This window comes from Amaranthus tricolor, chromosome 7 (assembly GCF_026212465.1).
Source record: "Amaranthus tricolor cultivar Red isolate AtriRed21 chromosome 7, ASM2621246v1, whole genome shotgun sequence".
In the NCBI taxonomy this organism is placed as follows: Eukaryota; Viridiplantae; Streptophyta; class Magnoliopsida; order Caryophyllales; family Amaranthaceae; genus Amaranthus; species Amaranthus tricolor.
Window position 1 is genome coordinate 2,677,377 of NC_080053.1, and position 12,270 is coordinate 2,689,646.

A 12,270-nucleotide genomic window follows, 5' to 3' on the forward strand; every position below is an offset into this window, starting at 1 on the left:
AAAATACAAGTTGTTGCGAAATCCGTTGTTGTTGCTAAATAATCGTTGCCATAAAAAAAAATAAATTTCCCCAACCCTTAAACTAATTTCCCGGTATAACCCAATTTTTTGCAACAAACAATTTAGTTGTTAAAATTAAATAAATAATTCGTAACTGTATATATTGTTGCAAAAAATATTTAAATATAAAGATAGAATAAAGTCGTTGCGAAAACCCTTATACTAATAATTTTTGTTTTCCTTTCCCTCTCAAATCAAAACCCCACCCCTCACAATCCATCCCCAATTCGCTCCTAATTCAGAAACCCACGAATGCATTCCCCTCACAAACCCGATTACCTCACAAACCCTATTCCCGCACACCATACCACAGCGATTGCCGCCTGCATGCCGGAGTTTCAGCCTCCTTCTGCACACCGGTGCTGCCGCTACGCTGCAGCGTTGAACCGTTCACCCACCTCTCAAAGAACCCACGACAGGTAGTTTTTTTTTTTGCCTATTTTTTCTTTGAATTTCTTGTTCTTGTTTCCTGTTGATTCCCTCAATTTATGGGTTGTTCTTTGAATTTCTTGGGCTTTGTTGTAATTATCAGATTAATGTATGTGTATTTCATTAGTTTGAAATGTTGGGTTGTACGTAATTTCACAGTCTTGGCAGTGAAGGAACAATTCGCTTTTTTCTGAGTCTTTGTTCTAATTATCAGATTTGTGTATGTGTATTTCATGATTTTGAAATGTTGGGTTGTATTTGATGACATAGATTAACCTTTTTCTTTGCCACTGAGGATTTACAATTAGATCTTGAGGGCTTTGTAGCATTGTTAATTTTCTAGCACTTTGTAGCATTCTTCTGTAGATGAGAATTAGTTTTCATCTTTATTTTGTTAAATTCCAACTGTCTGTATTTTGATAGTTTCTTACGGTACGTGACTTCTTTTATTTTTATGAATATGCAACACTGAGTTTGCATAACTTAGGTATGTTGCTACATTGGATATGTTTAGTTTTTTTGGTCTATTCTGATGATTAGTACGTCTCGTTGGTTTCTGTAGGGTTCTTGTTGGTACTGGACGGTCGTGTTATGAGACGTTGAGGCCATTGGCTTATAGCTTGCTAGCACAGATTGTTCATCATGTTCGAGCAGATCTCTCCTTGCCGCAGGTCTTTGTATTTGAGATAATGCATTATTCGTCTTTTTTGAATTTGAATAATTGAATTGTAACTTTATTAGGGGCTGTTTGGTGGATGGAAGGGAAAGGAAAAATGGGAAGGGAAAGAACTTAGGAAAGTGATAGGAAAGGGTAGCTATCAAAAATCGCCTATTATGCGTACATATTTGGTTTGACAACCATCAAATATTAGTCTCCTTGCAGTCACCCATTCTTTGGTCTCTCTCACTTATTAATTCTTATCCGTTCCTCACCTAAAATTTAATTTATCTTTTCTTTTGTTTGTGTGATTCGTTGAGAAGATGGCTCGGTTGGAGGCGCTAGTGGGTTCATCAAGGCTGTGTGTGAGCTATGGTGATGGTGATGGTGTTGGATGTGAGGATGTTGATGATGATGGTGTTGGATGTATGTGGTTTGTTGGTGGGGATTGTGGTGGTTGTGACTAAGTCAATGGTAGTCAAGAATGGTTAAAAATTATGTTTTAGGGAGGCACTTAGGTCCTAACTTCCCCTTGGAACACATTGCATAGGTTTTGTGGGAGTTCTTGAAAAGAGAAAGTGGAAAGAGAATTTAATAAAGAGCCCACAAAACTACTACTAAAGGAAACGATTGCAAATTTTTCTCTTTCTCAATTCGCCTCAATCACTTGTCCCTATAAGAATAAAAGACTAATTTATGAGAGTAATTCCCTATAATAGTATTTAAGAGTATTTCAATGGTTTATAAATGAAGAAGCAATATTATTGTGTTTTAGAAAGAGTTAAATGCATTAGAAAAGTCATGCCCCAAAAGATTGAGATTATGACTCTGACATTGTTGTTGTTGTAAATTCGTTAGCCTGTATTTGCTAATGTTTGCTTACAATTGTTTGCTGTAAGGTTATCCTCACACGTTTAACCACCCAATAGAACAACAACAATGCCAAAGCGTCATTTCCAACATATTGGTTTACTAGATGAACCAGAACAAGTCAATGTGTGAAGTTGTTGGCAACAAAGATTATTGAAGTATTTTTTTCTGCCATATCTAATACTTGCCACAACCAAGAAATTTGATTTTAATGATTATCATATACATATTCATTCTCCGCCTCTATCTATTATTGAGCATAGATGGAGTTTCTGCACCGTTGAGGCTTAAAAGATAATGCACAATTGTATTTTTTCATAGTCCCTCTTAAATATGCAGTCATGCTTCAGGTTTTTGCAGTGATTGCGTTATGTTACCTTTATCAGCTTTAATTTTTGTTTCACTTGTTTCCTCTATCTTTAATGAAATGGTTATAAATTCAGATGTCTCATATTCAAACTTGAATTCTAGCATGATATATCTATAAGAAATCTTGTTTACCGACATATTTATATGGTTTTCAATGCAGCTATTACGCATCATTTACTTGTTCTCAAGCAACATGCATGATGCTTCGCTAACATTGAGTATCCACACCACTTGTGCTCGTCTTATGCTGAATCTGGTGGGTATGATACCTTTTGTGAGGGGAATTTGAGTAGGTGTTAGTCTTGTTTCATTTGATTCCACCACAGGTTTGCGTCATATTCATTTTCTTGTGCGTATTTTGTTTTGTAGGTTGAACCAATTTATGAGAAGGGGGTTCATCAAACATCAATGGATGAAGCACAGATTTTACTGGTTTGTATTAAAACTTGTGGAACTTTTTCTTTTTTTCTTTTCATGAATTTGATGATAACACTTCAATTGATATCTTAAACCTTTTTTTTCCTTTTCCTTTTCCTTTTTGCTTCCTCCCATGATTGAAATTTTAACTACCTAGATGTGAAATACTTTTGTCCTAGTTTTTAAATTTCTATTTTTCCTTTGGAAATTTTATGTTGTCATTTCAGGTTCGGATCTTGGATTCTTTTGTTGGGAAGTTTAGTACCTTCAAGCACACCATTCCCCGGGTTAATAATATTTAATGTTCATAATTGTAGTTTTTATGCATAGTACAATATCTATAGAATTGATACGTAAAATTGTTACTTATTGCATTCAAGAGCTAGAATTTATATGCATCTTCTCTCTTATTTCCTCTATATTTTAATACATGCACCACTTTTTAAAAGCTCTCTTATTTTTACGTTGCGAATGTAGGAAGTTGAACCATAAGAGTTGGTTTGATTGACTGTAGATTAATTTATACTCCATTCCAATTTTTGTGTTGTGTTTGAGTGCTGTTCGTATCTTTTCCATTCCAATTTATATTCATCACCTTGGGGCAAACTAAGGTGTGCCATCCACCCCTTAATTTGGTGCAATTTTGGTAACAGAGCTTTGTTCGAGGAAGGGCAGTAGGAGACTCACAAACACTCAACTCAGACAGAGGATCGAAGAGTTTCTGAAATTTCTGAAATTTCAAGATTGGTGAGATTTTTCCAATTTTCGTTGATTACAGCCTTACGTAATCATAGTGTAAGTCTTTGGTGTGTTTTTTGTTAAAAGCAAGATTGGTTTTAAATAGATTAAACAACGTGTGTATTGCAAAATTAGGCATAGAGCAGATTTCTGTAATTGCTGTCAGAAATAAGTTTCTGTATTCTGTATTACTGCTCTTTGTGCATTGCTGATTTCTTTGTTGTTTTTGTTAAATAATCACAGAAAATTTGTTTTACAGGGATTAAATACTTGGTTTTTTCTGTTGTGCAATACAGAACGTGTATATCAAGACCTTGTTTTAGAAAACCTTGTCTGATTCTGTTTTTCTTTGATTATGTTTTGAAGTGTTGTGTGCATCAATTGTTGATTAAGTTGCTTTTGTTTCCGTTTTCTGTGACTATGGATGCTAGGATGAATAATGTAGAGGAAGCATTAAGACTGATCACACAGTCCTTAGCCAATGCAGGCTTGATGAACAATGACAGACCCAATAACCAACACAATCCCAACCTCACACCAAAAAACCATGAGGATAGGACAATTAGGATAGATATTTATGTAAGTAAACAACTCAACATTGAGCCGATGTATATGTAAAACTAACGTGCATAGATACATCCATTTGTCTAAACATAAATGCTTTTGATGTATCTTCTCGTCAATAATGCCATAAAGGAATTACCAATAATAGCAAGAACTTGATTGGCATCAACTTTTGTAATCATCATGCAGGTCATAAGTGAGAGGAACTCTAAAAATTGGAATTCTAACAAGAGATCCAAGCATACGACTGGAAATTTATCATTTCCTGAATCAGAAGATGTATTGGTAAGACAAACCTATTTTATTATGTTTATTGAATGTAGTCTGAAATAATATCAATAACGTTGTATAATTTGAATAGACAAAAGAGAATGCTAATGTGAAGCTAACTGCTGATAAAGTTTGGCTTATCCAACACACTCGTAAGAATGATAGCTACAATGACAAAGTTTTACTCAATGACAAAGTTGTACTCAATGACAAAGTTGGTGATAGCTACAAGCATTTTGGATGCGCGATGTTTTAGGTTATAAAGTAGCTATATGTGCGCTTGTAAATTTTTGGACTTTTTCAAAGTGCCTATCACTTGTAAATTTTTGCATGAAAACTTGTATATAGTAGGAGAATTATTTTGGAAAATTGGTTATCCGTTACATGTATATGAATTACGTATATTTTTGACACACGATAATATTTGGGACGTGTGATATTTTGGGATACGAATTAATATATAATGATAATCGGTGATATTAGTTTTGTTGGTTATAAATTATTTATTATTTTAATTGTCTAGTTTATATATAGATTGTAGGTTGTTTCAAAAGATAACAAAGTCGTTGCGAAAAATGTGTATATTTTTTGCAACGGTAATAGTTGTTGCTAAAAACATTAATAAAAAATTTTACTTAATTGTTTTCCCTACAGTAAAGTTGTTGCAAAAGATTGACTATCATGTATTGCAACAACTTGAATTGTTGTGAAAAATAGAAACTTAACAACGAAAACAGTTGTAGCTAAAAATGCAGAAAATTTGGCAACGAGCTTTTTTGTTGCTAAAAACTGATACCTTTTGCAACCACCATAGTCGTTGCTAAAAGCTTTAGCTACGGCTGTACCCGCAACAGTGGAGTTCGTTGCAAAAAACATTTTTAGCAACGAAATCAGGTTTTTAGCAACGGCTTTTTCTGTTGCTAAAAATAACTTTTCTTGTAGTGTTTGTAACATATGACATTGTTTTGCAATTCTAACAACTTCAATACCATTTTATATACCATATACTTTATGCGTGAAAGCGCCAAAAACACATAAAACCCATAAAATCGCAACTTAGCGCTTAATTTCTAGCACATGACTATGATTTTAAATTTTAACCACTTCACCACAATAATATATACCAAATAGTGTTGTGAGCCAAGTTTCGTGGAAAACAAACCATGTTTGAGATATTTTAAGCGCGAAAGTGCCAAAAAAGCATAAAAACCAAAAAAAACGCATCTTAACACGTAATTTCTAGCATATAACTATGATTTACAATTCTAACCATTCAACACAATATTATATACCAAATAGTTTTATGTGCCAAGTTGCATGAAAAAAAACCAAGTTTGAGCTACTTTAGGCACGAAAGTGCCAAAAAAGCTTAAGAACCCATAAAATCACAACTTAACACGTAATTTGTAGCATATCACATTGTTCTTCAATTCTAACAACTTCAATACCATATGATATACCATATAGTGTTGTGTGCCCAGTTTCGTGGAAAATAAAACAAGTTTGAGCTACGTTATGCGTGAAAGCGCCAAAAACACATAAAACCCAAAAAATCGCAACTTAGCGCTTAATTTCAAGCACATGACTATGATTTACAATTATAACCCCTTCAACACAATAATATATACCAAATAGTGTTGTGTGCCAAGTTTCGTGGAAATTAAATCAAGTTTGATCTACTTTATGCGTGACAGTGCCAAAAAACCTTAAAAACCCATCAAATCGCATTATAACACGTAATTTCTAGCATATTACTATTATTTTCAATGCTAAGAACTTCAACACAATAATATATACCAAAAAAAGCTTAAAAACCCATAAAATCGCATCTTAACACGTAATTTCTTGCATATTACTATGATTTTCAATACTCACCACTTCAACACAATAATATATACCAAATAGTGTTGTGTGCCAAATGTCTTGCAAAACATACCATGTTTAAGCTACTTTCTGCGCGAAAGTGAAAAAAAAGCTAAAAACCCCATAAAATCGCAACCTAACACGTAATTTCTAGCATATGACTATGATTTTAAATTCTAACCACTTAAATACAATAATATATAGCAAATAGTGTTGTGTGCCAAGTTTCGCGCGAAACATACATTGTTTAAGCTAGTTTATGTGCGAAAATGACAAAAAAGCTAAAAAACCAAAAAAAAATCAGAACCTAACACGTAATTTCTAGCATATTACAATGATTTTAAATTCTAACCAATTCAACACAATAATATAAACCAAATACTGGTGTGTGCCAAGTTGCGTGGAAAACAAACCAAGTTTGAGCTACTTTATGTTTGAAAGTGCGAAAAACACTTCTAACCCATAAAATCCCAACATAGAACTTTATTTCTGGCACATTACTATGAGTTACAATTCTTACCGCTTCAACATAATAATATATACCAAATTGTGTTGTGTGCCAAGTTTCGAGGAAAACAAACCAAGTTTGAGCTACTTTATGTGCGAAAGTGCCAAAAAATATTAAAAAGCCATAAAATCGCATTTTAACACGAAATTTCTAGCATATGACTATGATTTTCAATGCTAACCACTTCAACACAATAATATATATACCAAATAGTGTAGTGTGCCAAGTTTCGTGCAAAACACACGATGTATAAGCTACTTTATGCGCGAAAGTGAAAAATTAGCAAAAAATCTCATAAAATCGCATCCTAACACGTAATTTCTTGCATATGACTATGATTTTAAATTCTAACCACTTAAACACAATAATATATACCAAATACTGTTGTGTGCCAAGTTTCATACAAAACACACCATGTTTAAGCTACTTTATGCGCGAAAGTGACAAAAAAGCTAAAAAACCCATAAATCGCAACCTCACACTTAATTTCTAGCATATGATTATGATTTTAAATTCTAACCATTTAACACAATAATATATAAAGAATAGTGTTGTGAGCCAAGATTCGTGGAAAACAAACCATGTTTGAGCTACTTTATGCGCGAAAGTTCCAAAAAAGCTTAAAACCAATAAAATCGCATCTTAACACGTAAGTTCTAGCATATGATTATGATTTTATATTCTAACCATTCAATACAATGATATATACCAAATAGTGTTGTGTGCCATGTTGCGTGAAAAAAAAAAAACCAAGTTTGAGCTACTTTAGGCGCGAAAGTGCCAAAAAAGCTTAAAGACCCATAAAATCGCAACTTAACATGTAATTTCTAGCATATGACATTATTTTTCAATTCTAACCACTTCAACACCATATGATATACCAAATAGTGTTGTGTTCCCAGTTTCGTGGAAAACAAACCAAGTTTGATCTACTTTATGCATGAAAGTGCCAAAAAAGCTTAAAAACCCATCAAATCGCATATTAACACGTAATTTCAAGCATAACTATGATTTTTAAAGCTAACAACTTCAACACAATAATATATACCATAAAATCGCATCTTAACACGTAATTTTTAGCATATTACTATGATTTTCAATACTAACCACTTCAACACAATAATATATACCAAATAGTGTTGTGTGCCAAGTTTCGTGCAAAACACACCGTGTTTAAGCTACTTATGCGCGAAAGTGACAAAAAAGCTAAAAAAAACCCATAAAATCGCAACATAACACGTAATTTCTAGCATGTGACTATAATTTCAAATTCTAACCACTTCAACAAAATAATATATAACAAATAGTGTTGTGTGCCAAGTTGCGTGGAAAAACATACCAAGTTAGAGCTACTTTATGCGTGACAGTGCCAAAAACACTTTTAACCCATAAAATCGAGACTTAGCGCTTAATTTCTATTCTAACGATTGTAACATAAAAAAATATACCAAATAGTTTTGTGCTCTATGTTTCGTGAAAAAAAACCAAGTTTAAGCTACTTTAGGTGCGAAAGAGCTAAAAAAGCTTTAAAAACTCATAAAATCGCATCTTAACACGTAATTTCTAGCATATTACTATGATTTTCAATGTTAACCACTTCCACACAATAATATATACCAAATAGTGTTGTGTGCCAAATTTTGTGCAAAACACACCATGTTTAAGCTAGTGCCAAACTTAGGACGTAATTTCTAGCATATGACTATAATTTTCAATTCTAACCACAGCAACGTAATTATATATTCCAAATAGTGTTGTACGCCAAGTTTCGGGCAAAACATACCAAGTTTGAGCTACTTCATGCGAAAAAGTGCCAAAAAAATTAGAAAAACCCATAAAATCGCAACCTAATACGTAATTTCTCGCATATGACGATTTATTTCAATTGTAACCACTTCAACACAATAGTATATACCAAATAGTGCTGGGTGCCATGTTTCGTGCAAATCAAACCAAGTTTGAGCTAGTTTATGCGAAGAAGTACAAAAAAAGCTTAAAAACCCTAAAAATCGCAACTTACCAAGTCATATTAAGAATATGACTATGATTTAAAATTCTAACCACTTCAACACAATAATATATACCAAATAGTGTTGTGTGCAATGTTTCGTGTAAAACAAATCAAGATTGAGCTCCTCTATGCGTGAAAGTGACAAAAAATCTTTATAACCCATAAAATCGCAACTTAAGATGTAATTTCTTGCATATGACTATGATTTTCTATTCTAACCACTTCAACACAATAATATATACAAAATAGTGTTGTGTGCGAAGGTTCGTGCAAAACAAACCAAGTTTGAATTACTTTATGCGAGAAAGTTCCAAAAAATCTAAAAAGCCCCTAAAATCGCAACCGAATACGTAATTTCTAGCATATGACTATGATTTCAATTATAACCACTTTAACAAAATAATACATACGAAATAGTGTTGAGTGCCATGTTTAGTGGAAAACAAACCAAGATTGAGCTATTTTATGCTCGAAAGTGCTAAAAAACCTTTAAAACCTATAAAATCGCAACTTAAAACGTAATTTCTAGCATAGTTCTATGATTTTCAATTCAAAAAACTTCAAAACAATAATATATACCAAGTAGTGTTGTGTGCCAATTTTCGTGCAAAACAAACCAAGTTTAAGCTACTTTATGCGCGAAGTGCCAAAAAAGCTAAAAAAATCCCTTAAAATCGCAACTTAACACGTAATTTCTAGCATATGACTATGATTTTTAATTCCTAGCACATCAACACATAATATATACCAATTAGTGTTGTATGCCAAGTTTTGTGCAAAACAAACCAAGTTTGAGCTGCTTTAAGCCCGAAAATGTCAAAAAAGCTAGAAAATCCCTTAACATCGCAACTTAGCACATAATTTCTAGCATATGATTAAGATTTTCAATTTTAACCACATCAACACAATTATATATACCAAATAGTTTTTTATGCCATGTTTCGTGTAAAACATACCAAGTTTAAGCTACTTTATGCACGAAAGTGCCAAAAAAAATTATTAACACATAAAATCGCAACTTAACACATAATTTCTAGCATATCACAATGATTTTCAATTCTAACCACTTCAACACAATAATATATACCAAATAGTGTTGTGTGCCAAGTTTCGTGGAAAACGAACCAAGTTTGATCTACTTTAGGCACGAAAGTGTCAAAAAAGTTTAAAAACCCATAAAATTGCATCTTAACAAGTAATTTAATGCATATGACTATGATTCAAAATTCTAACCACTTCAACACAATAAGATATACCAAATAATGTTGTGTGCCAAGTTTCGTGCAAAACATACCAAGTTTGAGTGAGCTATTTTATACGCGAACGTGCCAAAAAAGCTTAAAAACCCATAAAATTGAACCTTAACATGTAATTTCTAGCATATAAGTATGATTTTCAATTCAAAACACTTCAACACACTAATAAATACCAAATAGTGCAGTTTGCATGATTCGTGCAAGACAAACCCAGTTTAACGTTACTTTATGCGCGAAAGTGCGAAAAAAGATTAAAAACCCATAAAACCGCAACCTAATACGAAATTTCTCGCATATGACTATTATTTTCAATTCTAACCACTTCAACACAAAAATATATACCAAATAGTGTTGGATTCCATTTTTCGTACAAAATAAACCAAGTTTGAGCTAATTTATGCGAAAAAGTACAAAAAAAAGCTTAAAAACCCTAAAAATCGGAACATACCAAGTAATATTAAGAATATGACTATAATTTACAATTATAACCGCTTCAACACAATAATATATACCAAATAGTGTTGTGTGCTAAGTTTCGTGTATAACAAATCAAGATTTTCGTGTATAACCGCTCCTCCATGCGTGAAAGTGACAAAAAAGCCTTATAATCCCTAAAATCGCAAACTAACATGTAATTTCCTGTATATGACTATGATTTTCTATTCTAACCACTTCAACACAATAATATATACTAAATAGTGTTGTGTGTAATGTTTCGTGCAAAATAAACCAAGTTTGAGCTACTTTATGCGCGAAAGTACAAAAAAAGCCTAAAAAGCCCTTACAATCACAACATATCACGTAATTTCTAACAAATGACAACGAATTTCACTTCTAACCACTTCAACATAATAATATATACCAAATAGTGTTGACTGCCAAGTTTCGTGCAAAACAAACCATATTTGAGCAACTTTATGCGCTAAAGCGACAAAAAGTTAAAAACCCGTAAAATAGCAACCTAATACCCAAAAGTTTAAAAAAACCCATAAAAACACATAAACCCATAAAAAAGCGTTAAAATCCCTTAAAACCGCAACTTAACACGTAATTTCTACCATATGACTATAATTTTCAATTCTAACCACTTCAACACAATAATATATACCAAATAGTGTTGTGTTTTAAGTTGCATGGAAAACTAACCAGTTTGACATACTTTATGCGCGAAAGTGCCAAAAAAGCTTTAAAACCCATAATATCGCAACAAAACACGTAATTTCTATCATAGGACTATTATTCTCAATTATAACCATTTCAACACAATAATATATACCAAATAGTGTTGTGTGCCAAGGTTCGTGCAAAAAAAACCATGTTTGAGCTACTTTATGCGCAAAAGTGCCAAAAAAGCTAAAAAAACCCAAAACATCGCAACCTAATACGTAATTTCTAGCATATTACGATGATTTTCAATTCTAACCACTTCAACACAATAATATATACCAAATAGTGTTGTGTGCCCAGTTTTGTGCAAGACAAACCAAGTTTGAGCTACTTTATGTGCAAAAGTGGTAAAAAAGCTTAAAAACCCATAAAATCATAACTTAATTAACACGTAATTTCTAGCATAGGAATATTATTTTCAATGCTAACCATTTCAACACAATAATATATACCAAATAGTGTTGACTGCCAAGTTTCGTGCAAAACAAACCCTATTTGAGCAACTTTATGCGCAAAAGCGACAAAAAGTGAAAAAACCCATAAAATCGCAACCTAATACCAAAAAGTTAAAAAAACCCATAAAAACCCATAAACCCATAAAAAAGCGTAAAAAGCCCTTAAAATCGCAACTTAACACGTAATTTCTGGCATATGACTATGATTTTCAATTCTAACCACTTCAACACAATAATATATACCAAATAGTGTTGTGTGTCAAGTTGCGTGGAAAACAAACAAGTTTGACCTACTTTATGCACGAAAGTGCTAAAAAACCTAAAAAAGCCCTTCAAATCGCAACGTAGCACGAACTTCTAGCATATGACTATGATTTTAAATTCTAACCACATCAACACAATTATATATACCAAATTGTGTTGTATGCAAAGTTTCGTGCAAAACAAACAAAGCTTTTGGCATACGTCTATGATTTGCAATTCTAACCACTTGAACACAATAATATATAACAAATAGTGTTGGGTGCCAAGTTTTGTGGAAAAAAAACCAAGTTTGAGCTACTTTATGCGCGAAAGTGTCAAAAAAGCTTTAAAATCCATAAAATCGCAACTTAACACGTAATTTCTAACATATG

At 32.6% G+C, this 12,270-nt stretch overlaps 1 protein-coding gene across 3 annotated transcripts; it reads left to right on the forward strand.

Moving 5' to 3' along the window:
* Positions 1 to 223: 223 nt before the first annotated feature.
* Positions 224 to 4,390, forward strand: LOC130817571 (uncharacterized PI3/PI4-kinase family protein C1F5.11c-like). Of its 3 annotated transcripts, XR_009043820.1 has the most exons (7): positions 257 to 479; positions 1,052 to 1,160; positions 2,547 to 2,642; positions 2,756 to 2,818; positions 3,031 to 3,090; positions 3,457 to 4,120; positions 4,295 to 4,390. XR_009043820.1 is itself a non-coding variant. In XM_057683353.1 (6 exons), exons 1-6 carry the CDS (start codon positions 313 to 315, stop codon positions 3,526 to 3,528), a joined length of 567 nt encoding a protein of 188 aa, XP_057539336.1. In that variant the 5' UTR covers positions 224 to 312; the 3' UTR covers positions 3,529 to 4,390. The 3 variants fall into 3 exon arrangements, 2 of the variants coding, with proteins under 2 accessions (XP_057539336.1, XP_057539337.1); XM_057683353.1 differs by having other exon boundaries at positions 224 to 479; positions 3,457 to 4,390; XM_057683354.1 differs by lacking the exon at positions 3,031 to 3,090 and having other exon boundaries at positions 224 to 479; positions 3,457 to 4,390.
* Positions 4,391 to 12,270: the final 7,880 nt, after the last annotated feature.